The sequence below is a fragment of the Ambystoma mexicanum genome, chromosome 3p (genome assembly GCF_040938575.1).
Source record: "Ambystoma mexicanum isolate Mex_15411 chromosome 3p, UKY_AmexF1_1, whole genome shotgun sequence".
Classification (NCBI taxonomy): domain Eukaryota; kingdom Metazoa; phylum Chordata; class Amphibia; order Caudata; family Ambystomatidae; genus Ambystoma; species Ambystoma mexicanum.
In genome coordinates, this window is record NC_090925.1 from 826491373 (window position 1) to 826518986 (window position 27614).

Below are 27614 nucleotides of genomic sequence, written 5' to 3' on the forward strand. Positions count from 1 at the left end.
GGCTTTCAGTGCTTTGAACACCGCTAGTAGTTCCAGCAGGTTTATATGCTTGGATGCTAAGCTCGGAGTCCACGCTCCGTGAGCAGTCTGATGGGATAGGTGAGCCCCCCCATCCTGTAAGGGATGCGTCTGTGGTTAGAGTGGCTTCCACTGCGGGTGTGGCAAAAGTTTTCCCTAATAACAGGTTTTCTTTTGTCCACCATCGTAGCGAGAGAACCAAGGCCTGCGAGACCACCACTAGATCGTCCCATTGTCCGCTGGCCTGACACCACTGGCTGTTGAGCCACTCTTGCATTGGGCGCATGCGCAGGCGCGCGTGAGGTACCAAATAAATACATGACGCCATCATTCCTAGCAAGCGCATTGCTTTGCGTACCGTCACCTCTCGACCTGCCACATAATGGGGGATCTGAAACAGCATGTTTTGGACCCTCTCGTTGGAGGGGAAGACGAGGCCGTCCTTTGTTCGAATTAAAGCCCCTAGGAATTGTTTGATTTGGCTGGGGTCTAAGCTGGACTTCTTTTCGTTGATGGAGAAGCCCAGTTGGAACAAAAGGTCTACGGTCTTTTGGGTATTGGAGAAGCATGTTTCGTAAGAATCCCCTGTTATGAGCCAGTCGTCGAGGTAAGTGTATACCGGGATGGATAACCTGCGCAGGTGGGCCGCTGCCACTGCCAGTACCTTCGTGAATACCCTTGGTGCAGATGCTATCCCGAAGGGTAGTACTCTGAACTGGTAGTGTTTGTTCTCTATCTTGAACCTGAGGTATTTTCTGTGCGCTGGCAACATTAAAATATGAAAGTATGCATCTTTCATGTCCAGTGTTGTCATGTAATCCCCCTGTGATAACAGTGGGATTACTTCCTGCAAGGTCACCATACGAAACTTTTGGGGTTTGACAAACTTGTTCGCTGGGTGCAGATCTATTACAGGGCGCATGGTTAAGTCCTTTTTGGGTACAAGGAAGTACACTGAATAAATACCTTCTGTTACCTGAAATAGGGGGGACAGCCTCTATAGCTTCTTTTTTCAGTAGCTCTTCTACTTCTTGTAGAAGAATGGTGAGGTGTTCCGGTGTCATGCGTCGGTTCCGTGGGGGTCTGTACTTCAGGGAACCGTTGAATTCGATGCAGTATCCGTGGGCTATGGTGGATAATACCCAGCGGTCTGACGATATTCCCTCCCATGCTGAAAGGAACGATGTTAGCCGGCCCCCGACCGGTGATGCATGGGAGGGGACCTGAATCTTCGGGTCATTTGTTGGTATTGGGCGTGGAACCTTTGGGTCTGGAGCCGCGACCTCTTCCCCTGCCACGGCGTTGGCCTCTTTGACTGAACTGGGTGTTGTTACCCTGGTTAGAGGGCCAGTTGGTAGCAGAGTTAAATTGCTGTTGGTTTTGCTGCTGGCGTTGGCCACGAAAGGAGTGTCTATTGCCATAGCCGCGTCTGTTAGGGGGCCTTGAAATTTGGTCAAGAGTTTTGATGGTATCAAACTCTTTCTTCGCATGTTCTAGGGCCTCATCAACTGCTTTCCCAAACAGATGTGTTTCTTCTATGGGCTTATTTATCAGGGAAGCCTGGGTTTCCGGCTTAAATCCCGAATTGCGCAGCCAGACATGGCGTTTGAGAAGTGTTCCCTGAACCAGGGAACGGCCAGCCGTCTCTGTGGCATCTAAGGAGTTCTTTACGATGCCCTGGTTTACAAGAGTTCCCTCTGAGATTGTAGCGTGAACGCAGGGGTTCTGGTGCGTCCTCTGCTTCGCTGCGCAGCTTGCTCCACTGTGCATCTGCGTAGCTAGCTAGTAGGGAATTGTTATTTGCAATCCTAGTTGAAAAGGCGGCGGACGTCGTGATTCTCTTCCCAAGTGCGTAGAGCTTTTTGCCCTCTTTGTCAGGTGGTGCCTCACTAGTGGATAGTGGTACCCCTGCTCTTTTCCTTGTATTAGTAACTACGAGGGAGTCCGGAATAGAATGGCCTCTGATGTACAACGGGTCAGAGGGCGAAGGGCTGAAGAGCTTTTCTATCCGAGGGTTGACCCCTCTGACTAAGGCAGGATTGGAAAGGGAAGGAGTTATTCTTCTCTTTATAGAAGCCAGGAGCGGAATAGACTGACTAACAGGGGCTTTTTCTTTAATAACTTTCTCTACAAAGTCTATGTCAGGAAGAGTCTCCCCTGTGTCTATTTCAAAATGCGGTGCTGCCTTGCGCAATAGTGCATTAAGTGAAGGTTGTTCATCTATGGGAGAGGTGTTTCCAATAGGTGAATCCTTGGGAGGAGAAGGGTGAAAGACATCAGGGTCTGAGTGCACTGATGGGGATTGCCAAGGCTGCGAGGTAGCTGTATCTTCTTCGAAAGCTCCTGCACTAGTGTAAGGATCTTCTTCAAACCCCTCTTCCTCATGTTCTTCCTCTCCACCCAAACACTCATCAACCTCCTAGAGGTATTGCTCCTCTTCCGTGAGGTCATATATGTCTGTAGAAGGGGGAAACAGCCTAGGAATTTTGACCCTAGGGTCATTCTCTTAGTCTTTTGGGTGTGGGTGGGTTTTGGTTTCCCAAAAACCTTTCCATTTTCTCCATACAAGAATGGAGTCTTTCAAGGGTCTCATGGGGGACCCCTGAAGTGTTTTCACCTTCAAAACTCTTAGAACGCTTCCACAACGTCGAAGAAAGGTTTCCGTCGCCATCTGAAAAGCCCTCCGGTAGTTCCGAAGTGCACTTAGATGAAAGTGGCAGTTCCTGGCTACTCATGCTTTTTCGGCGTTTCTATAGCTTTTTGTGCGGTATTCGACGTTTGTTTCGTCGTCCGCTTACGTGTGTCTTCGGAAACAATTCTCGCCAGGCTCTCGACAACGAGTTTGTCAGTAGAGGACTCTGGTGTCGACGTTGCCTGCGTTACGCGTTGTTCCTCGACGGCCGCTCTACGGAGCGTTACATCGGATGATTTTGGGGTAGCGCCCGTGTTTGATGAAAGCCCAATCGCTGGTCGCGGCTGCGTTTGCGAGTGGGGCTTGAGACCCTTACGGTCTGAGGTAGACGCCGGAGTGCCCTGCGTCCCCTTCGGCGCTGATGGATCCTTAGTCTTCGACGAAGAAGAGCCGTGGGTTGTGTGCTTAGGCCTATGGGGTCTGTGTGCGTCCTTGTCACCGGGGTGTTCATCCCCATGAGCGGGGCGTGAGCCGAGCCCGTCGGGGCCGGGGACGGACGTCGAGGAGCGCGTGCGCTCCTTCTGGGGGTTAATGACTTCCGTAATGGACGTCGAGTTATCACCCTCCTCGTCACTTTCTGTAACAGCGGCGGCGGGTGAGGAAACTGACTTCGACATAGCGTAGTCCGCCCACCTCTTAACTTTGCGTTCTTTAAGAGTTCTTGGTTTCAAGAGCTTACAGGCCGCGCAGCTGTCCTCCTTATGATCGAGGGGCAAGCAACGAAACAGAGCTTGTGTTTGTCCTGCCAAGTGCATTTGCCCCTACAGCGTGGGCAAAACTTAAAAGGTGTCCTCTCCATAGCTGAGGCAATAATAACTGGTGATAACAACCCCAAGGGAAAGATAGGGGAGAAAAAGACATTCTCAAAGAGAAGATCACAGCTAACGTCGAGGGGAGGGATCTTTAACAATATAATAAGTATAATAATAAGTATAATTAAGGACCGAGGTCCGTAGTAAGTATTTGCAATGTCTCTCTAGGAGCTCCGCGTAAGGCGACCAGAAGCTGGGCGGAAAAAAACAATCTGAGGGACCTCGACGCGTGAGGGATTATGGGTACAACGCATGTCACTATAGGGATAGTGTTACAGACACGCCTTGTCGACGTCCACTTTTCGACTACGAAAAACAAAATGCAATACTCTGCAGTGACCACTGGATGTCGGACCTATGCACAGCATGTGATTCTAAGCAGATTAACAAACATCAGAAATTCGGTTACAGATTTTTTGTCACCCAATCTCGGTTTCCTGTGTCTGAATTTGGAAATGATATCTGCTGCCTTTAGTAGTTCGTCATTGAATTGTAGTTGCTTATCCACTGGTGAGTCTGACACAGGTGGGTCTAACGTGATCTGGCGAGGAATAGGCATAAACGTCTTCTTCCTAGTCATCGTAATAATGGTCTACCTCCCCTATGTTTCTCCTGATCCACGGAATCCGTAATGGGGGTCACAGAGATCGAATTGTTCTGGGTCCTGCTGAGGGGTGTCTTGAAGGGTGTCTGGCCGGGCTCTTTTTGCCAGGGTTTGTGACCGTGTCGCCCTACTAGCTTGCAGCATGATCTGAAGATGTGTTATATTATGAGGGTTTTTCTAAAAAAAAAAACATTGGACATGCATCTCATCACTCTGTCTAGATCATCAGCAGATCACTGTGACGAGCTAGGGATAGTTACAGGGGTTACAGGAGTGGGAGGTAGGTCAGGTGTAGGCTGCATCTTGTGTTTCATAGTTGCAGACATAGATCCCTCCCCCCTGGGTAACACTTTTTCCTTCTGGGATACACTCTTTGCCCTTATGGGACTTGAGGCTCTTTTAGCATTGTTTCAGGGACATGTTTCTTTCTTTACAAGATGGGACAATTTCGAAGTCTGCAGTGGTTTGGTCGATTTCGATGTAACTGTAGTTTGTCGAATTTTGGCGGATTGGCAAACTCGTCTCTCGACGTTCGGTGGCAATACTGGACACGGTGTCCAAGTTGGATTTATCTCTCGACTGTGGGGGCCTGTCGCGAGGCGAACGCCCAGAGGACATGGAACTGGTGTACCTTCCCCTCGACGCTGTGTGGACGTGTAGATGGTGTTGTCGTCAACTTGTGGCCTTGGGTTGTGTGTTTTGTTTGGGATGACTTGTCTGTGCTGATGTCGGCTGGTGTTGTCTCTAAGAGCGCCGCAGGCCTGTCTGGTGGGGTTGGAGGCTTGCATTTGGGAATCCAAAGGTTCCCTTTCACCTTCATCATCAAAGACGCCAATGCTGCTGTCGCTAGAAGCACCCTCCACGTCTATGGCGCTCTCAGCCTGCATGCCGTGGTCGGCCCAGTACTTTGTTTTTCAGTCTTTTGGGGTCTTGGGCTTAAATAGCTTGCAAGCTTTACAGTGTCCCTTGTTGTGATCCCTCGGAAGACAGAAGTTGCCCACACAGCGAGAGCCTTTCCTGGGATGTTTTTTTTTTTTTTTTACAACTGGGACAAAATTTAAAGGATGTATTTTCCATGTTTAATTGGAAGGGCAGCTTGGCGAATATTAAGGGGAGAAGGATAAATATGCACTCTCTTAGAAGCCTCAGAAAGGTACCACCCCTCCCCCCCACGCTCCCTATTGTCTCGACCGAGGCCCAGAGCGGCCTTCCGAGTCTGTGTGGAGGTTCGCCGAGGCAAGTTCTGCGCTTGACGAAGTTTGTCCTCAAAAACTGTTGTCAAAGTTGTTGTCAAAGAACGGCTATAAAAAGGACAGAAGAGAGTAACTAGCTCTAATTTCTGTTTGATTGGCCATAAATAAACCAATGCATGAAAACAGATAGGTTTGGGCTGCAGAATGACAGAAAGGTGTGCAGTGAAAGGGCTTCAAACTAGCATAAACCCTTGTTGTTGGTAGCCTCTGCAAGTAATTGGACCTACAAATGTAATTATGATCTTTTTTAGCCTTCTCAAGAGCTCATGAACCTCCTTTCCAAAAGGGACAGAATCCTTCAAGGGTTTGTCTAGGAGGGGAGCCGGAGTATCCAGTTTAAACTCAGTCCCACCAAACCATGTGCAACCTTTAACCACTGCTGCCCCTGCTATCTGGCAACCTAATGTTGCTCGGTGGGATGTCGTTAGCCAGGGATTCCATGTCGTCCAATTGAAATATATTATGAAGGGCAATAAGAAGTGTGGCATTAGCTACCTGTGTATTAAAGGTTGCAGCTTTATGTCCAAACCCATAAATCCTTCGACTCTCCTTATTAGGAGGGTATTGAGTCAATGTCCGAGGATAATTAGTACACTGTCTAGTGGTAGTGGCCACGAGAGTGTCAGGTGACAGTTGCCCTCTAATACACACTGGATTACAGGGTGAAGGGCAACATTTTCTTTACGGACACAGATTCACTGGTTCAGTAGTGCCTGGATTTAATAGAGTGCAATACATTTTTTGACTGATTGTACTAGAGTGATACGAGACATTTGTTTTTCCTCTTTCAGAATATCCTCTGTTGTCCTGGGAATTTGCCCATTCTGCCCTGCAGGTTAGTGGCAAAACACGAGATACCATTTCAAATCAGAATTCCCCTCATAATAGTAAGCCAGCATTAGCTTGACAAGGCAGAGTAAAATGCAGTGCAATGAAGAAAGAGCAACATCAATATTTTGATTAGCAAAATTAGTGCTACAAACCAACTGAAGTGTACTCTACACCATAAGCCTCTAGGCGCATAAAGCGTGTTAAGTAGCTACATAATGAAGTGTGTTTTTGTGTTAGCTTTCATTCTTTGATTCATGTAACCATTTATTATAGCAAAGCGCTTAGCAGCTTAAACAACTTATTCATATCATACATGCATATACATTACTGTTAGGCCGTGAAATCAACTCCATTTTATTTTCCATATTATAGGAATAAACAGCCGTCTTAAGAGCTGGGACAAAATTAATCAGTCCTTGATTCAGGGCCTAGCTAGATATTTAGTCAAGAAGCTTCAGAGATAAATCGGCAAGTTGCTAAGAGCTGATAAAATGTCAAGTTGCTGATGGGAGGTACTTTTCAAATTATTTCTATACATCAGACATATGAGTGGAACTACTTCCAAGTTAAACAGGTCAGATTCAGAAGCTGAAGTTCTAACCACCGAATGACCACATTGTATGGTAAAGGGATTACCAAGCTACAAACCCTATACATACGCAGCCAGCACCTAGACAGATGCTGGCTGGCTTGCTGTGACCGTGTTATGCCGAGATCCTGTCAGATTGCAGGGTGTGTATGCTTTAAGCTCATGTTGAGATGGTATTGCAATGGGGTCTGTTTGATTGAATAATGTGCAACAATTCCGGTCTTCTTGACTGATGCAGTGAATCTGTGCTTTGCATTGCATATTGTGATGAATATATATTCAAATACATTGATTGCTTTATTACGATTTGATATAGAATAGGTTTTTAAATGCCTATAGCAGGTATAAATTTAGAGATTCAAACTTTTGAATGGCTTTATATAATGTTGCCCTCAGTGAAGTGAGCAGTGTATTTGGACTTCAGCAGAAAGTATAAGGCTGGACAGGGCCCTATGTGTCCTTGTTAATGGAAAGATGATTTAAACCCCATGTCGGGTTGGACAGGGCTTTATGTGATGGACATGCGTTTGAAGCCCCATGATCAGAGTATTGAGAGTACTGATGTAAACTGATGTAGATGGATTTAATTACAGAAGATATGACTTATTACATACCAAACACATGTGTTTGAATTCTTTGTGAAAATAGTGAGATATTTGGAGGGTTGTTTAATGATGAGAAATATGTTGGAACAATATGCTAACTGAGCTAGAATGAAATGAGATTATATATGTAAATAAAGTATTTCTTTTTTCCAAAATGGGTAATTCTTGACTCCGAAAAACAATGGTGCAGTGAAATGCAAATCAGCAACACTGTGCTATGAAATGCATATTTTGTTTCTCTCCATATAGTCTTTCTGTTGTGTCAAATCGCTCTATCCTAATAGGAGCAACAGGCACAGTTCTGGACATGTTACAGAACCTGTGAGTAAGTTATAAGGTTTGAGAGTTGTACAGTGATAGAGCTGTGAAAGTGAGTAGGGCAATGTAACACTTGCCTCCGAACTCTAATTTTAAATCAATGTAGCAAGAAAATAACACCAGCACTGAATAAGACAAGGGGAGACGTCCTCTGTGTTCCATTACAGTGGCTGGTAGATTCCCCGTCACATAAGAAGATCGCTAGGCCTTAAATCCGAGATAAACTGAGAGGTGGGGCAGGGGGTCCCCCTCTTAAGGCCAGAGCTCCTACCAGCCGGGGGTGATCCCAATGGATACGCAACACTATGAGGTTGGTGTCTTCATCAGACTCCTCTGCCTTTATGCCAACGTTTTCAGTTGCCCTCTTAATGAGGGATGTATATTGGTAACAAACCTCGGTTGGTGACAAGGTAGCTTAGCTGTAGGATCCTTCTCATCTGAAGTTGACGTGATATAATCACCTAGATCTAAATCACCCCCATGTATTCTTTGATCGTCTCCCAAACCACCCATATCATGAGGATGGGTCCTGGGGGTCTGAGTCAGGAAGGTGTTCTCTGGTTTTCACATCCACATGCTGTCTTTTTGGTTGTTGCGCTTACTGTACCTTAAAATGCATTTTTGGGCCTTCCATTCGTGGCCCTCCATGAAAGAGTCCTTTTTTATTCATGGTACTTTTGATATTCGTCATAGACTATTCAGCAGATTGTTGCCCAGGGTAGAGTACAACCCTGCCGGTTGATTCCTCGACCTTGAGAGCAAACAGTCTGGTGGTGGACTCACCCTGCGTGATTTAGCCTGTCTTGTGCAATTATCCCAATCTTCTTGCAGATGGTCCTTTAGGTTATCATTTTTGACCCACCCAGCAGCGGTCCCCAGCGTGATCCCTCAGAAGGTGATTGTTGCACACACTGTGCGTCTCCTTACATGGACATTTAGAGTTACACCCTGTGCATAATTTGAAAGAGGTGTTCTCCATTTTGGGGTCAGAAATTGAGCAAAGCCAACAGTAAGAAACTAGAAGAGAAGAGGCATTCTTCTAGCCCTCAATGAAAAGAAAGAAGAGTATTGAGACTTCGACTGCTTTGGCTTCGCCTATCAGCCATCAACTAAACGCTGTGAAAAATCAGTCACTGTGACACAGGTGATGTAACGTTTTCCCTGCCTCTTGAAGTAGTGTCCAAAGGATGGCGGAAAAACACCAATCCAAGGACATTGGAGCGTGAAGCTTCATGGGTCCCTGTACGCGTGGGATAGGGATTCAGGAACGCCCCTGTCGACTTCCTGCTTTTGAAAAAAAAGATGTAATACTCAGAGTCAACCACGAGATGGCGGCCTTTGCTGATCAGGTGAACCTAAGCAAAGTAACAAGCCTGAAACATTACTCATACTCATTACTTTAGTTTAATACACTAAAACGGTATAATTGTCTGTTAGGAGGAATTTTCAAAAGTACCTATGGCAAGGCTTAGAAAAACTACATAGGGGGTCAAAGTTAGGAAGTAGGAAGGACTGCCACACCGCCAGTTGAGCTAAACCACTAAGTAGCTTAGAGCAAGTAAGGATCAATTAAGAAAATAAAGGAGGACTGTTGTACAGTACAGTAAACACTTAGCAGAAATGGTAAGTAAACAGACCCACAGAGGCAAGTATCAAATATCTTTGTTGTAATACTACACTAAGGTACACTTAAAATATTTTAAAAAGGAAGTACAAATATCAAGGTACATTTATACAGCTCACAGCTGGGTAATCCACTAGGGTTACACACTACTTTAGTATCCCAAGCAGTTATTCAGGCAATAATGAATCACCAAATTAGGGAGAAAGAGGTCACACACAACCCCGACCGCCACACTTAATAGGCACTTAGCACCACCTATGCCTAGTCTTCAGAAGCCCAGTCTTAGCCCACACTCGCTCTGGAATTCTTTAGGAGTCCCAAAAAGGTTCCTGAGAGTTAAGATGAGTAGTCTAGGAGAATCCACTCGGCTAGGGTAGAAAAAACACTAAAGGCAGTGATTGCAGAGCAAAGGCAATAGGGGAAATAGGGACTTGAATCTTAAGTCAGTTTGTAGGGATCAGAGAAGCAGCTACCAGCCAGTCTGATCCATAGAAGTACTGACCCCGACACCATCACCCTGGACCAGAATTGGATTGCACAAAATGCAAACCTAATGGGAAGGTGAGCTGTTCAAGCGATAAGTGACCTGAGGCCTGTGTCCCTAGAAAGTTATAAAACATGTCAAGCAACAAATCGCTCGGGCCTCAGATATTTATCAATATAGCCACTTTGGACTTACTTAGATGGACAAAAAATTGATTGAGGGCACAAGGATAAAGTATGCCTACGTTGCAGTTCTTTTCATAGTAAAGACAAGAGGCATACTACTCACAAACCACACTCCTACATGTGCCAATGCTTACCTGAGATCCTTAATTGACAGTGTCCCACGGAAGTCACGTAGAATCTCCAGTAGAACCCAGGACCAGTAGCTGCGATAGCTCAGCTTGCCCAAGTCAGAGAGGGGCTTTTCTGGGGATCCCACCATGCACTCCAGCTTGGAAAGCTCATAACCTGCAACAGCAAAAGTATCTTAGCTTTTTCCACTTGGACAACATGAAGCAAAGAGAACCTGCAAGCTGGTTAACTGCCTATAGCCAACTCACATGCCAGCACTACTATATTCAATATACTGCAAATGTTATGTTGCAGTGTCAAGAGGATCCCGGACTAGATCAACTTGCCAGCAGATTTGTTGAGATAGAATTCCTATTTTGAGGGGCTCTATGGCTACTTTAGGGACCCTCAATATTTTGTTTATTCCCTTATTTTTCAGTATCACTATACATCAAAAATAAGTCTGTGAGACTTCGCCTGAAGTATCTGTGATACAATAACCCTGTTTTATCTTACTTTAGGAAAATGGTATTGGGTCAGATTGGTTGGCGCTAAAGCAACAGTGCCAGCTTTTTTTTTTTTTAAATCAAAGTGTAGACCGAGTACCTATTTGTTAACCATTGCGGCACCAATGTTTTTTCTTTTTAATCCTGCTGTAAGCTTTTTGTATTTTAGGGCTCCCTTTGTTTAGGCAAACCTTAACATGGATGCTCTGGCCACAGAGGCCCTTTGTGAGCAATCATGGAAAGCTCCATATTAGTTTAAACTGTGTAGGTCCCTTAGCTCACCCCCTCACTTCCCCTAGGGGTTGTTCTAGACTGAGCGGCATTCGCACTGGCCAACCAGTAATGTTGGTTATCTGCCCCTTTGCTCCAGCCCACTGAGTTGATTGGTGCTCTGGGCTATGACCAGCCCCTTTTGCAGTGCGCCACTTCCCTCTCTTGCGGTTTTGTTCTGCTACATGGAAGAAGTAGGTAGGTGAAAATTTAAAACCCTCACTTGGCCATACTGGGTATAAGAGCTTGAGACAGAAGGCGAATCGTGTGTCGGAAGCAGCCTCACTGATTTCGAATAAGGAGAGGTGCCGCTTGACACACTGGTCCTGTTGCTGTGAAGTGCTTTCTTCTCTATTTCTCCTCGATGTCAGCGCCGTTGAGTCGGCGATTGGCCAACGATTTGGTCGTCATAGAATCAGCGTATACGCTGATGAGGGAATTGGCTCTAGTACTAGATACCTCCCCCTCCCCCTGAGAGGGGGCCAGCCACAAGTAGCAGTTGACATGCTAATGGTCTGATCCTCTGGAGTACTGGACTGTGCAAAATTGTGTTCTTGGAAGATGGTGCTTCTGCGTTCGTCCCTGCGCACCCATCTGGAGCAAGATAAGGTGAGGGAGAGCACACAACTAAATTCCTGTGGGGCTTTCTCGCACAATCCTAAAGTACGCTTCGAGCTCTACATTCTAAATCTTATAAGGTCAAACCCATGAATGCTTTCAAATATTATCAGCCTCATCTCCACTAAGCTATTAATTGTTTCTAACACATTGAGGTCCAGACATTCAAACTTTACTTGTACCCAAGTGTTACAGACATTGAATGTACGGTACCATTTTCCAGGAGAGCACCATCTTTGGCAATATTGAACTCAAGGCAATACAACAATATCAGTGAATCTAACTGCATACAATTTTCTTTTTCAACTTGGACTTCAACGAGGTCTAGACATTCAAACCTTATTTGTCCCCAAGTGCTATAGACATTAGATTTAAAGTACTATTTCAAGGAGAGCAATATCCTTGGCAACACTGAACTTCAGGCAATACAACATTATTAGTGAATCTAACGGATTATTATTTTCTTTTTCAACTTTAACTTCATTTCAACTTGAGAAGACAAACTTTGTTTCTTCACATAAAAAAAAGAAAATCAGGCTGTGCTTACAATAAAGTCATTGTATTATTCAGGTATAAGTGCAACTTAGGACTTATAATACTTTCAAGGCTTTCTAGACCACTAAACAAGTCACTAAGGTCGCTGTTACAGTGGCAGGAGTCTTGGTCTTTAGTTTTTGCAGCAAGGGCTGTGAGACTGGTTTTGAGCGAGGGAGCAGAGTGTTCTGCCCCCACGAGTCTGGTGTGCCCTAATGCACGCTTCATGGTTTCCAGGGAGTAGGGGGATGCAGTGGACGTTGCTTAGGGCTGCAGAACTGTAACACCTTAGCGGCTCAGCGAGATATTGCAGTGTCTGTGGGGGATTTCACTATGAGGTGGACCCTCTTGACTGTGCTCAGTGGAAAGGTCCGAAAGTGGACACAAGTGGATGATCTGCGGTGGATAGTGGTGGTATGCTGGGCGTGTGGGTTGCTCTCCAACCACTGGCACTCTACTCCATCCTAGAAGCCAGTCTCCACCTCCTTCTCCAACTTTGCCTATTATTCTGCAGAGGGTAGTTTGACCACATGAATCCTCTGGACTAAATAGGCATATATTTAGTTTAAACATTTTGTGGTGAACTATGTACGAACTGCGCAGGCGGACCAGACAAGCATTAAACAGGACTTGTTACACGCAATGCCAGTTCAAAGCTCGACAAATATAGGCGTCTGCTTCATTCCTCAGTCCAACGAGAAACAAGTTAAAATTACTGAATTCTGTTAAGAAATTGTCCACAATGAAAGAAATTAAGTGATAGACACTTTAAATGACTTGGATCTTCCTACCAAACCACTAGGGACAGCTGAAGCCAATTGTATTGGATGAATCATTTGTTGGTCAGGAAAAATGACGAGTGAACAAGGTTCCTACACTCGGAGAGCAGTAAGACACAGCAAAGAATGTTTCCACACATTTGCCACTGGCATCTACTATTTTTACACCTAAAAATACGCAATTACGTAGCGATGCTAATGTTTTGCCTAATTTGGACTCCTTAGGTCCCACGTCAATCTCTGCTCTGCACTTGGTAATGGAATCGTTACTCAGACTTTTACGATAACATAAAAGAGATTGTACAACATAATGCACAATGCACATAAACTGCAGCGGATCGACATTAAATTGAGTTTTGCAGTTGACAGGCTGCCTATTCAGCTTCCTAATTCTGAAGACAGAGTAAATACAATTGAGCGCAGATTGTCAATTTCACTGGTTGAGCAAGATCCGAATAGTCCGTTCTCCCTTTCTAGATTAAGTGAGTCTCCAGTGTTGTTTCCGGCCCCAGAGCAGAATTTAATATCTCGGACGTTGGGAAGATCAATTGACAATGAATATGGAGGATAAAATCTGTAGATCTAAATGGGGGTGTTAGAAACGTAGACTATCGACGCAATGTGCAAAGAAATCACAAATGCTACCTAATAAGAATAAATGAGCATGCACATTTTTGTGTTCCTTGCCGGCTGTGAATAAAATGATTGAGCTGAATACCCAAGTTCCCATCATTACTATTGCTGACAATTCACAACTAATTCTCTGACAGAGCAGCCTGTTAATAAAAGTAAAGGAAAAAAAAACATTAGACTCTGCTGTGGCAAATCACAAATAGGATTACCTCTTTCTTGCAGAACAAAGAGGGTTCTGGGAGTTTCTCTACCAGCACAAACACAGCCCATTGACCTGTTCTTGGGTGGATGGCACCTGGGAGAGTCTCAACCAAGTCTTTAGCTCACTGTCCCTTTTCACAGAGAAGAAATATCCCTGCATAATATCAGTCTTTGTCCTGTCCATGGCCACTCCAGCACCGAAATGCTAGGCAATTCTCCTCTGAACAAGAGTACCAACAGCAACCCCATACGCGTGTTTCAATGCTTGTTGAACTACTTTGAAATTGGAGAAGGGGAGCTGATCACCAGCCAAAGAGCTCGAAGAAGCTCTGAACTTTACTTTGAACACTATTCATTTTGGATGCTTACATCCCTACACATTGTATGCATTTAGTTGAGAGGGCAAATCTAGGTTTTGGACACAGACGGATGTTTTACTTTGGACGTCCTGACGCAGTCTATCCTTAGTTTTCTTTAAATAGGGAAATCCCACCTTAGCATAGGGCAAGTTGGGCATTACTCCACCCTGCCTTTTTGAGTGAATAAAACTGTTGAACCTGGTGTTTGTGTCCGACTCATGATGCCATCGCACATCCTCTGAGAAGATTTTAACCTCCAGTGTCCCATCATTCAAGGTTACAATTTCAGAGAAACATTCTCGGATATGAACATCAAGTGCATTGGCCAAATCTCCGGAAGGACGTCCACCTTTACTACTTATTGCTGATTTTCAAAAGGTTTTATATCCCTCAATTACCAGGGGACACTAAACATCGTCTCCTGGAACATCAAAATGTGATGGCCTTTAGGAATTAGATTATTTTTTAACAGCTTTTAGGATATTTTCGTAACAACGTGTATTCCAAGATGTAAAACGTAAACGATCAAGGCTAAAGATTAGAACAATTAGAAAAAAGACCACATGGTTTAGCTTTTTTGTGCAGGAAGGCAGCTAGCCCAGACCAATCTTGTTGATCTGGATCCTTTGTTGTTTTCCAGGTGTTACTCACTGTGATAGAGGACCCCAACAATTCCTGTTTTAATCACTAATGGAGGAGCAACCGTTTAAGTGTCTTTCAAAAATGTTGGGATCTTACTGGGATGTTAAGAACTTACGAGGTCAAACCCCATAGCTCTGATTGAATCACATTGATCCCATTTCAAACTGGCCACCAAATACGAACGAAGATGGACTACCAACTTGTCACAACCAGAGTCTGAAATTTCTGCCCAATCCATATCACTTTAGTTCACCAAGCCGGTCAGATAGCACAGTGAGCTATGCGCCCACCTCTGATCTGTGCACAGTCTGCTGTTGCAGGTTCGAATTCTGGCATGGTCAACTCAGCCTTTCATCCTTCGGAGGTCTATAAATTGAGTACCAATATGTGGGTAAATTGTCTTCTGTCATTTCCGCGCTCAGAGACCTATGGGTGTGTAGCGCTATATAAGAAATAAATTATGAAATTCATGCAGCTCGTGTACTAATTGTATCCAGATCGCCACCTTGCATCGTGTAGATGCTTGATCTATATTTGCCATACTACAGAAATGCATCTTAAGTTAACTGCAAGGGTTACCACAGTCTAAGATGACTGCAGAATGAGAATTCGCACCTCTGCCATCTACGTTACTACAGCCGACAGGATTGGCTAGTGCGCTCTACTTTAATCAGTCTGCAAGCGCTGGCAGGCGAAAGCCGGCCGCCAACAAAGGCCATCCAATAAAGGCTCCTGTCCGAGTCGTAAGGACTGAAGGACTGAGGCCCTGATACTAATGCCATACTCTCTCAAACACTACCTGTGATCTCAAACCCCTGCTTATCTGACCATCACCTGCTATGCTCCTCTATGTAAGTACCAGTCACACCGATTGATAGAGCCAAAGTACCTCTAGTTTCCTTATGTCAGAGTTTACTGCCCTGATAGTCCAGGATGATGCCCTACTTGTACTCTGCCTCCGACGTCTTTGTAAAAAAAATGTTCTGCTAAAGTAACCCATCCGTAACTTGCCACGTAAACCTCTCCATGTGCAGGTCCTGACTGTCATGGCCACCGGCACAAACATGCACTTAAACTGTTACGTGTACATTGTTATTCATTCCACTATATCTATTGCCGTGTTCATGCTAGAAACTGATTTGGGGCTCTTGATGCTGCCGTCATAAATGTTTACCTATCTTGTATTTCTGCATACCACCAGCAATATCACGGCAACTAGTATTATGCCCTGTATTGGCCTTACACATCTTTGACAATATTGCCCCCATCATAAATGAACGTTTAAATTTGCATAGTTGTAATTAGCCAACGTTACCGCTGCAACTAGCACTGACATACCTTTTTACTTGATAATTCGAACTGAATGTTTAACGAATGTTTAAATGTGCAAATTTGTAATTAGCCAACGTTACCACCGCAACTAGCGCTGCCACGCCTTTTTAAATGGCAAATTCAAGCTCTTGACACAGTTGCAACCAGTGCCACGGGCATGCTAGAATCTTTATCGGTGCTGATGCACAAAAACATCCTTTCAGAAAGATTCACAATCTTTCTTTCACTCAAGATGCAAGTGTGTTCTTAACTTGCTTTCATTTCGTTTGGTACTCAAAATGCCTTCTATCTGCTTTAACTTGCTTTAATTTTGCTTGGTATTCAAAATGCCTTACTTTCATTTTGTTTAATATTCGAAATGCTTTATATTCACTTTAGCTTGCTTTAACTAACATAGCAACGCATGTTTTTCATCTATCTTAATGCCCATAGCTTTATTTCTATGACCGCCTGCCAGCCCGATGTACCCCTCCTTTCTGGCTTGCAAGGTCCTCGGTAGCCACGTGTTTCTTTCTCTCGATGTGGTCCCTCGCATCTTCTCCCAGCAGACTTCTGTGGCTTGAGCACACCCAGCAGTTCTTTCCTCTGTGACGCAGAACTGGCACAACCATTTCCCTCGGTTTCCCCAGCCTCCTCCTTACAGCTCGCCACTGGCCTCCAGCGTCCTGTACCTTTGCTTCCCACTGCATACAGCTCTACACTTCTCCACGCAATCTCAAGCGCTCCTCCTGCCACACCGGAGAAGTCTGCCTGTACACAGCAGTTTGTGGGCGTTCTCCCACAGCTACTTCCTTTGGGTTTCCAGCTTGTAAAGTTCCTGCCTCCGTTTTCATTCCAAAAAAAGACTAGACTGCTCACCATTAAAGATGTAGTTCTGCTTTGCTCTTGTCATAGTCCTCAATCCCAGTATCCTACTGATGCAATTTCGGGAATACTTTAGGGGAATCACAGGGAAAGGCCTGAAAACCTATTAAGGCTTGAGGGATGGGTTTGTTGTGAAAGGGAAATTAGGGATACCATGTCTCCACCCAAGGACGTCCTTCCCCCGACTTCCCAAGTCTCCCCCACCCAGGTGATCTCCTGCTACCCCCCCTGCATATCCACGCCCAGGGTCAGGATCCAAAAGCGATGGCCTTTCCCTGGCCACATAAGAGGATACCAGGGGAAAAGAAGTGAGGACGCCCTCAGGTTCCTCATAGATGGTACCTACCAGTTACTGATAATTAACCTGTATTAGAATCCGGTTACACGTCATATTAAAGAGTTGCTGAGTACCCTAAACGTGGTAAAGTCTGAAAGGCTAGGGAATGGATACTTGGGCAACATTATCATTGGGGTGGTGGGGCGGAGTCTATAATTCTTCTTGTGCACAGACTTATGAAATAACATTGTTGCAGATACATGTTATAGGTCTAACACATCTAGGGCCTCATTACAAGGAATGCGGTAAACCATGGTGCTATTAGCACCATGGTTGCCGCCGGTACCATACCGGTACCACCATGGAGGAAAGGGGAATTACCACCCCATTCCAAGGATGGCGGGGCGGTAATTCCCCCTTTCTCCATGGCCCTTCCCCATTCCCATTTTTGCCCCATAGGGCTCAATGGGAATGGGGAAGGAGCTAATTACGCTACAACAAATTGCGGTACCGTAATTAGCACCAAGGTCCCTTTGCGGGTCCCAACTTTAACGGATGGTCTACACCAGCCGTTAAGGTCGGGTCCCGCAAAGGGACCTCGTAGTAAGGGTTTACCGGTACAGGTGCCCTTACCACCTACCATGTAATGAGGCCCCTAGTATTGTAAAAGGTGGCATATGGAATCATTTTATGGACCTTTGAAACTTCCATCTAGTGTTGCCAGATGTTACTCTTAATCTGACTAACAAAGACTTGGCGGAAAGGATCTAAATCTTATTGAATAGATCACGTGTTTGAGTCAGCATTGATTGTGCATAGTTGCTCCCCCTTGCTTATTGAGGTAATCTCAACTCTACAGTGTCCCTGGGTTTTCAGGACGTTGCTCTTAACTTGGCTTGTGTTGAGTTTCATTAAATGCTCTTACAGTGAAATGGAATAGGCTCCTGTTAACCAAACTTACTGAAAAGATAAAAACACGTTTTATCAAACAGGACATAAGATCTGATGCCTTTTTAGTGGCCAAACTTAATGAGAGAATCTTGAATTGCATACAAAAGTTAATGGGAAAGAAACCACTGTCTACTTCTCTAAGACCCAAACACATCAATGACTTGAGAATAGTTATGGCTAAAAGGGATAAGAGACAACAACTATGAGAATGATCATGCCAGGAAAATCTTGACCTCAACACTTTCATATCTTGTAAAAGAAAAAAAAAAGATCTGCCAAAAACACAGAAACTGGACTATAAATTTAATATTTCAACTTTATCTAAAACATAATCCGACCACTTTGAAGTTACTGAATAACTAATTTGTCAGGATTCTGGGCTTTAACTTGTGAGGGTCTAGGGGATTGGCCCGACAGTGGTATCATTTGTATAAGTTGTATTGAAGAAGATACTTGGGTGTGTTTTTATTGTAAGATGTTTGCTAAACCGAACAAGGAGGCAACACTCCTCTTATAGACCTAAAAACCTCAGTCGCAACTGACTTTCATTGCACTATGGATGATCTGTACAATGCCATCCGTAAAATAAAATCTTCCAGAGCCCCAGGTCCAGACGATCTTGTGCCTTATATCATTAAAAGCAATCCCCGTTTATGGTCGCAGTTCTTATTTGGACTGTTTACAAATAACCTGGAAAAACGTCAAGCCACTTTGTCATGGAATTTTTTTTAAATACCCATCTATAAAAAGGGAGACGATTCTAATCCCGCAAACTACAGGCCGGTGGGAGTCAGTAAGGTTTCCTCCACACTGTTGCGGAGAGACTTGAAACTTTGGGTTGCGCAACTAGGCATCCTCTCGCGTTTTCAGGTATATTTTAGATAGCATCTTGGGACTACTCTGAATGGAACCATCATGTCCCATATTCTGGCTGAAGTTAAGAAAGGTATAACTGGTGATGTCTATGTTGCATCGATTGACATACCCAACGTGTTTGACCGTGTCATCCGCAATAAGCGTTGATCACAATTCTTACAGTGGAAAATCTCTCCCACCATTCTAAGAGTGCTGGCACTCCTAGACCAGTATACGGTAGTCACGATTAGAGTGTCCTGCAGAGGACATTTAACTAGGCCTATTGACACGCACATGTGACTATCAAGGTTGCATGTCGGCACCAATTCTATTTAACTTGTAATTGGCAGATATTGAACTTTGGACTGTAGGGACCTTTACCGTAAAATTGGGTACAATGAAATTGAATTGGCTTGCGTTCGGCCCATGATTTTTATTTTTAGGTAGAGCCCCTATTGGGCTTCAAAGAAAACTGTCGCCATAGATGATAATCGTTTAGGTAATGGCTCTAAATCAAAGATTATCTATTCTGAAAAAAGGAAGCCTAAATCAATGCATTGGGTTGTGGGGGATTCAGACCTAAAAAGGGTCCCCTCCTTAAGATACTTGGGCTATACACTAATAATGTGTCAGCGAATGCTATTAAAGACAAAAAGTAAGATTGCAACCACTGATTGCACAGTTCAGATGGGTTTTTGTAAAGATATGCACACATTTTCAATATTACCCCTGTTGCAATTTTACCAAACCGAACTTGTGCCAGCATGGTTATGGTTTGGAGATTCTCTTACTGGAGTTTGGCCCCTATCCAAGTACGCCTCAAGGCTCCTGATGGAAGCGCACATTGAGCCCATCGCTTTCCCTTCCAAATGCAGTAATTAGACATGAAATGGGTTTAATATTATTGGAATCGATAGTTACTTGGAATCTCTTACGTGCTTATGCAAAATTACTTTATCCACCAGAGGATACATTATATATCAACTTAAAAGGTGGTCATGTTATCTGGTTCTGTCAGATCCCTGAACGATTTTGTACTAAAAATGAATTGTTAACTAATCCTCTTAAGACCAAAAATGAAACTTTGATTGGGACTGGAGGGTGACTGTCTCAGATCAATCATTACTCCGTTTATAAAAAGTATGGGTCTCTGGTGAGGAATAGGATGAATCCGTCTAAATACAATTACCTGTTCCCTTGTAATCGAGCCTTATTAGAATACATTACATTTAAATTCAAACAGCTGCCCACTTTGTAATGGGTTGGCCTGAGATTAGGCCTAGAAATGGCTGATCCTACGAGTTGTTTATGTAAAAGGCAGGATATTACAGAAACATTGAAGCATCTCACCTACTGTGAAATAACTGAAGTCAGGAAAATTCAATTTCAAGTGTTTTGTATAGTCTGTGTGAAGGAGCTAGTGAGTCCTTTGAGGAAATTGCTTTGCTATTTGCACTGCATCCATTTTTAAAGATGTTTTTTTATAACACAATTTATTAGTTTTGTTTTACATACAACAGGAGACTCCAAATGGAGTCAAACTACATTAACCTTTAATAAACATTGGATACAAGTAAAAGCCCTCGCAGTGCACACAGCATTATATACAAAATAGCAGTGTCTCTTTCTTCCGCCACATATATTAATCAAGTTGGACAGTTTACAGAGCATCCTCCAATTTATTCCAGATCTTTGCAGCCTTCTCCGGACATCCGCAAGCTCTGTACACCCTTTGCTCCATTGCAATACATACATGAACATCAGCAATCCATTGTTCAACTTGTGGTGTCACATAAGATCCCCATAGTTTTGCTATATTTCTCTTGATCACTGCTGTGGTAGTTGAAAAGAGTACTTTTTAATATTGTTTAATTTCCTCTTCACCCGCCACCCCCTTTAGCATCAACTTGGGTTCCCTAGGAACTGTGCACCCCAGAACTTTCGTGTGTATGTCACAGCATTGTTGCCAGTCCTGTTGGATATGTGGGCAGTCCCATGGAATGTGAAAAAAGGTTCCTTCCTCGCATTTGCAGCTCAGACAATTGGGTCTATAATATTTCCCCACCGGTAGAGGACCACCCTCGGGTAGTATATTCTATGTAATATTTTAAACTGAATGAGTCGTAGTCTAGCCGAGATGGCTGTCTCTCTGGGATAAATCAGGACCATGACCCAGTCTTCTGGCATGATGTCGCCCACATCCCTTTCCCATTTAGCTTTAAAACTCAGTAGTTCTGGTGTAGCAAGAGAGGTTATAGCCCTTTACATGAACAAAGTAATTCTAGCATCAATGCGTTCCAAAACAATGTTTCTCTCCATGGGGGTACATTCGGGCATACTAGACAGAGCTGGTAGAAGGATTTGCAGTGCGTGTCAAAGTTGTGTATAATGATATCTCTAAGTTATAGGAGGTTACATTTTGTTACTAAAATCTCAAACGGCATTATACTGCCCTCTGCAAGTACGTCCCCCAATTTCGTTATCCCTCCTGCGACCCAATTCGGCCATTTAGGGAGCTTGTTCACCTCAGGGAGATTTCAGTTTTCCCATAGCGGCTGCACCGGGGTGATTTTCTTTTCCCAACCAACGAATTTATGGGTCTCAGCCCAAATTAGTGTTATCTGTGCAAGTATTTTTCGAGGGGGTACTGTGCCTATCTTTTGGTACAAACATTCCAGCTGGTACAGTGTTTGTCGCAGACCAATCTCCGCCTTCACATGCGATAATGATATATCGCCATGCAGGATATCATTCACTACTGCCATTTGACTCGCCCAGTAGTAGGTCTGTAGCCGTGGCAATCCAATGCCACCTTCCCATATAGATCTCTGAAGTGTACAAAGCGCTATTCTTGGATGTCCACCGCCCCATAGAAGATTCCTAAGTATACGGTCTATTTTATCAAATACACTCAATGGAATGTGAAGTGGGGCATTTTGTAGGACATACAGGAAACGGGGCAGCGCCATCATTTTGAATAGTGCCGCTCTTCCCAAGAGGGTCAGCGGTAAGGATATCCAGTGCTGCACATCCCATGTGAATCTCTCCACGATTGGGTGGAGGTTATTGACCATATATTCATGTAGGTCTTCTGCTATCCGAATACCTAGATAACGGAAATGGTCTCTTTCAACTCGATGGGGACAATTTTCTGGGATCATTTCTCCAGTTCCGCTAAGTGTGAACAGTATTGATTTGGACCAGTTAACTCTCAGGCCACTGAAGGCCCCATATTGTTTTAGGCGGTGAGTCACTATAAGGCACGAGAACATCAGATTTTAAAAATATATTAGCAGATCATCCGCATACAGGGAGATCTTGTCTTCCCATCCTGCTGCTCCCGGAAAACCACTCCATGTCTGTGCGTCTCTTAGCAATATAGCTAAGAACACTATTACTAATGCAAAGAGCAGAGCAGATAGGGGGCAACCCTGCCTCGTCCTCTTTCCCAGCTTGACGGGTCCTGAAGAACAGCCATTTACTCTGGTTTCAGCTTTGGGGGAGCTGTAGTGGAGTTTCACCCAGCTCAAACTGCTCGCCAAACCCCATCCGACGTATTATCTCCCAGAGAGCATTCCAGTACATTGAATCAAAAGCTTTTTCGAAGTCTATTGCTAGTAGTGCCAAGGGGTCTCGAAGGATCTGTATTTGCTCTAGTGCCAAATGTAATCTACGTATGTTCATCCGCCTAGACCTATGTGGCATGAAGCCACACTGGTCTGGGTGTACTAATGATGTTATAACGCATGGCAGTCGAATGGCTAGCACTTTTGCCAGGAGTTTCGCCTTGCTGTTGATAAGGGAAATTGGTCTGTATGAACTACATTCATCTGGGGGCTTATCTGCCTTGGGTATTACAATTATGATAGCTTTCCTAAGGTCTGCTGGTAAACGGCCCTGTTTTCTTGCGTGGTGGTACATGTTTAGTAAGTGCAGGACTACCTCACTTGGTCCTATCTTTTTCCAGATCTCGATTGGCAAGCCATTCCGACCGGGGTTTTTCCCAGATTGGAGCTGCGTCATTGCTGTTATCAGTTCCTCTTCCGTGATTTCTGTTTCCAGGATATCTTTCTGTTCGGCACTCAGGGAAGGGAAGGCAATTGCATCTAATATGGAGATATCAACAGGGGTGACAGGGCGCTCATATAGCTCAGCGTAATATTTTGCAAAGCCTCCGGCAATACCTCCATCCGTCGTGAGCAGGTCGGCACTGTCAGGCTTGTTTAGTCTAACTTGACTATGTCCCTCATTTCTATGTTCGAGCCATGCTAACATCTTCCCTGCTTTATCGCCTGTTTCATATATCCTAGCTCTCATCGCTCGGTGAGCTTGTCTGGCGGTATCCAGGGCTATGTTCTGTAGACGCTTCTGGGCTAGTATCGGGTACCTATGCGTGTCTGGCCGGTCACATGCAAGGTGAGTGTCTTCCGCCTGCTTAACCCTCTGTTCTGCTTCCTCTGATGTCTTCCAATGTGTCTATGTGCCGAGGTGCAGGAGATAATCTCCCCCCCCCCCCCCAGCACTGCTTATATGCTTCCCATAATGTTTCTGGGCTTTCTACTGATCCAGTGTTCATGTCAAAATATGATTTAGTAACTAAGTGTTTAACAAGTTCAGGGAATCCCAAGTAGTAGCTATTTAAGCGCCTGTCGGGGGAGGAAGGAACAAGTTACTTAACTTTAACTGTTCTCCAGCATGGGTCTGGCATGGATTCACATGCTCATGAATATTCCCCATCGTCAGGCTGGAAATCCTCAGCAAAGAAAAAAAATCAGTTTCAGTTTTGTTTCTGAACTGTCTTTCTACTAGTAACCAATCACTGGTCTCTGGGTCATACTGCCCCCAGCCAATGACTTATCTCTACATAAGCCCCTCTGGCAGCCATCTTCAGATTTGGTAGCACGTAAAGTGGCAGTAGCACCAAGAGAAGAGCCGCAGAGGGGTAGGAGGGAGGGTTTGCATGTGAATCCATGCCAGACTCATGCTGGAGAACAACACTTACAGTTAAGTAACTTGTAACTTCTCCAGCATGGGGTCTGACATGGATTCACATGCTCATGAATACAATAATACATAGCAGTACCCACATGCACAACCACGGGAGGTGGCAAGGCTCAACATTAAGCATATCAACAACTCAACATTAAGCATCTCTTAGCTCCTCACCAGGCCCACATTCAAGCTAACAGGTTGCGCAGCACTGCTTGGCCGACTCTGGACTCCTCCCTGGAATCCCGGTCGATGCAGTAGAATGTCGTGAAGGTGTGCGTCGACCTCCACGTAGCAGCCCTGCAGATGTCCAGCAGGGGCACACCAGACAAGAACGCCGTGGTAGCAGCGATCGTTCTGGTTGAATGGGCTCTCGGACGGCCGGGCAACGGTCGGCTTGCCAACCGGTAACAGTGCATGATGCAGTTGGAGAGCCATCTGGAAATGGAAGCCTTCGAGAGGGCCTGCCCTTGGTTCACAGGTCCAAAGTTCACAAACAGCAGTGATGTCTTCCGAAAACTCTTCATGCGGTCCACGTAGAACTTCAGTGCTCTAGCCACATCGAGCGAGTGCAAAGTCCTCTCAGCCGGCGACAAAGGTGACGGAAAGAAAACAGGTAACACCAAGGGCTTGTTGAGATGGAAGTCCGACGGCACCTTGGGCATGACGGAGGGGTGCGTCCTCAGCACCTCGTCTCCTGGAATATCAGGTATGGAGGTTTACAGGAGAGGGCCTGGATCTCTCCCACTCGTGAGGAGGTGATGGCCACAACAAACGCCGTCTTCCACAACAGGAACAGCAACGAATGCAGAGGCTCGAATGGTGGCCCCATGAGCCTGGTCAGCACCACGTTGAGCTCCCACGCCGGGGCCGGAGCCTTCACTGGCGGGAACGATCGGAACAGTCCTTTCATGAATTCCTTCACCAGGCGAAGGGACCACAGAGATGATCGTCCCAGAGTTCTGGTGTAGCGGGAGATAGCTGCCAGATGGATCTTGAGGGAGGCATGCGCCAGCCCGCCTTGGCGAGCGATAGCAAGTACGGCAGTACTTGAGGGGCCGTAATGCGCAGAGAGTTAATCTTCTGTGCACTGCACCAGACATAGAACCTCTTCCATTTGTGTCCATAGCACTTGAGAGTCGAGGACGCCCTGGCCTTTGCAAGCACCGCCTTGCAGTCTACCAGGATATCATACCCTCCAAACTCTAGCGCTGCAGGAGCCAGGCCTGCAGGTTCAACGATCCTGGGTCGTGATGGAGGATGCCGCCTCCTTCCCTGGTGAGAAGATCAACGTCCGTCGGAAGTTTGACCGGAGGGGACGCTGACATGTCCAGAAGGTCGGGGAACCAGATCTGTCTCGGCCACGCCAGTGTGACGAGGATCATCCTGCACCGGGACCGTCTGAGTTGACTGATGAGTCGTAGCAGCAATGGCAACGGGGGAAACGCATACAGGAACAGGCCGTCCCAGGGGAATGAGAAGGCATCGCCCATGCTCCCTGGCTGGGGGAAACATGCTGGCGAACCTGCGGCACTTGGCGTTAGTCGCCGTCGCGAATAAGTCTATCTGGGGCTTGCCCCATCGTCGGAATAGGAGATCCACTTGATCCTGCTGAAGTTCCCACTCGTGGCACGAGCGCAGCTCCCTGTTGAGCCAGTCGGCGATGGTGTTCTTTATTCCTGCCAGATGGAAGGGTTCCAGGAACATCCCTTGGGCGACCGCCCACTGCCACAGATCCTGGGCTTCCTTGGATAGGGCTGGGGTTCTGGTGCCCCCCTGCTTCCGGATGTAGAACATCATGGTGGTGTTGTCGGTGAAGATCCTTACCACCTTGCCCTTGATGACTGGAGGAACGACCTGAGGGCCCAGAACACGGCTCGGAGCTCCAGGACACTGATGTGTTGTGATCTCTCCCCCGGGAGCCAAAGGCCTCATGCGTGGAGATCTCCGGAGTGCACTCCCCATCCTTCCAGGGAGGCGTCCGTCGTCACCGTTTCCTGATGCGCCGGGGTCTGGAAGTCCATGCCTGCCGCCAGATGCGCGCTGGTGCCCCACCACCGGATCGCTTGGCGGAAAGTCTCATTGAGTGAGATCCTGTGTTCAAAGCTGCCCGCCGCTTGCATCCAACGGGCGTCGAGGAACTCCTGCAGTGGTGCATCCGCAGTCTGTGTAGGCGCACGGGGTAGATGCACAAGGACATCATGCCGAGAAGGGATTTGATGGACCTCACCATGGCCACGTCCATGGTCAACAGCCGCTGTACCTTGCCCAGGATGGCCTTCGTCCTTTCCTCCGAAGGTGAATCCAATCGCACCACTGTCGAGTCTGGCTCCCAGGAACAGGGCGACTTGCGACAGTACCAAGTGGGATTTCGCTAAGTTTATGGAGAATCCCAGATCCGTGAGCAGTTGGATGGTCTTCACTGTGTGATCGACGGTGGGTTCTCTTGACTTTGCTCGGATGAGCCAATCGTCCAGGTAGGGGTAGACGTGGATCCCCTGCAGGAGCAAACGCGCCGCCACTGGTGCTAGGCACTTGGTGAACATCCTGGGCGCCGACTTTAATCTGAAGGGAAGGGCCTTGAACTGATAGTGTCGCCCTTGAACCACAAATCGCAGGAATTTTCAATGTCCTTTTAGAATGGGGATGTGGAAGTAGGCATCCTCCAAGTCCAGCGACGATAGGAAGTCTCCTTCCTCCAGCTGTTCCAGCACGTGCTGGAGGGTGACAATCTGGAACTTCTGGGACTTTATGTACTTGTTTAGGAGACGAATGTCCAGGATGGGCCGCCAACCGCCGGTCTGCTTCCGGACGAGGTATTGCGAGTACACTCCGGAGCCCTGGAGCCTCTTTGGGACGAGCTCGATGGCACCCTTTCTTTGCAACACCCGTACCTCCAGCAGCAGTTGAGGGACGTGGTTTTCCTTCTTGGCCACGGGTGGAATACGGGGACACCTCTTGAAATTCCAGAGTGTGCCCGCGGGACAAGGCATCCAGCACCCAACGGTCAGTGGAGATTGACTCCCACACTCTGACGAATTTCGCCAGCCGGCCTCCCACCAGGGTGCTCAGGTGGGGGCCCTACGCCACGGCTGGTTCAATCCTGTTTTGTCGCGCCCTTGCTGCCTTGGCGACAACGATGGGATCCTCCTGTCTTGCCGGGCCCTCTGTAGGGCTCCTGCAACGAGGATTGGGCCGCTTGGCGGTACGAGGAATCGCCACTGAATCCTTTGGAGGCACCTTGCTTGCCTCCGGAGTTTCTGAAAGGACAGCCGTCGTCATTGAAGAACAGGTTGTTCCCGTTGAAAGGCATGTCCAGAGCCCTGGTCTGTACGTCCTCTCGGAAGTCGGTGGCTTTGAGCCAACTGCGCTGGTGAAGGCAAAGGCCATTGCCCATCTGACGAAAGCCGCTGTCGGCGATGTCCGTGGCCACCGTAATGGCATGGTCCGACGCCACTTCTCCTTCCTGTAGGATTTCCTGGGCCTCAGCCCTCTTGTCATCCGGGACAAAGTCCAGCAAGGGAGCGATCTTGAACCACAGCTCCCTGTCGTAGCGTGCCACGATCGTGAGGGTGTTGGCCGCATTAATCGTCATCGCCACTGACGTGATGACCTGTCATCCCATGGCGTCCAGCTTCTTCACCTCGCCGTCCGGCGGGGATGAAGTTGAGGACATCGCCC

At 46.2% G+C, this 27614-nt stretch overlaps 1 protein-coding gene across 2 annotated transcripts in view; it reads right to left on the reverse strand.

Annotated features, from left to right (window-relative positions):
• The window catches only part of KAT8 (lysine acetyltransferase 8), a 1009124-nt gene that overhangs the window by 222964 nt on the left and 758546 nt on the right, over positions 1-27614 (reverse strand). For both annotated transcript variants that reach the window (XM_069651899.1, XM_069651897.1), the window contains exon 9: positions 10150-10300. In XM_069651899.1, the coding sequence (XP_069508000.1) occupies positions 10150-10300 (151 nt within the window). The remainder of the gene's footprint in view (positions 1-10149; positions 10301-27614) is intronic.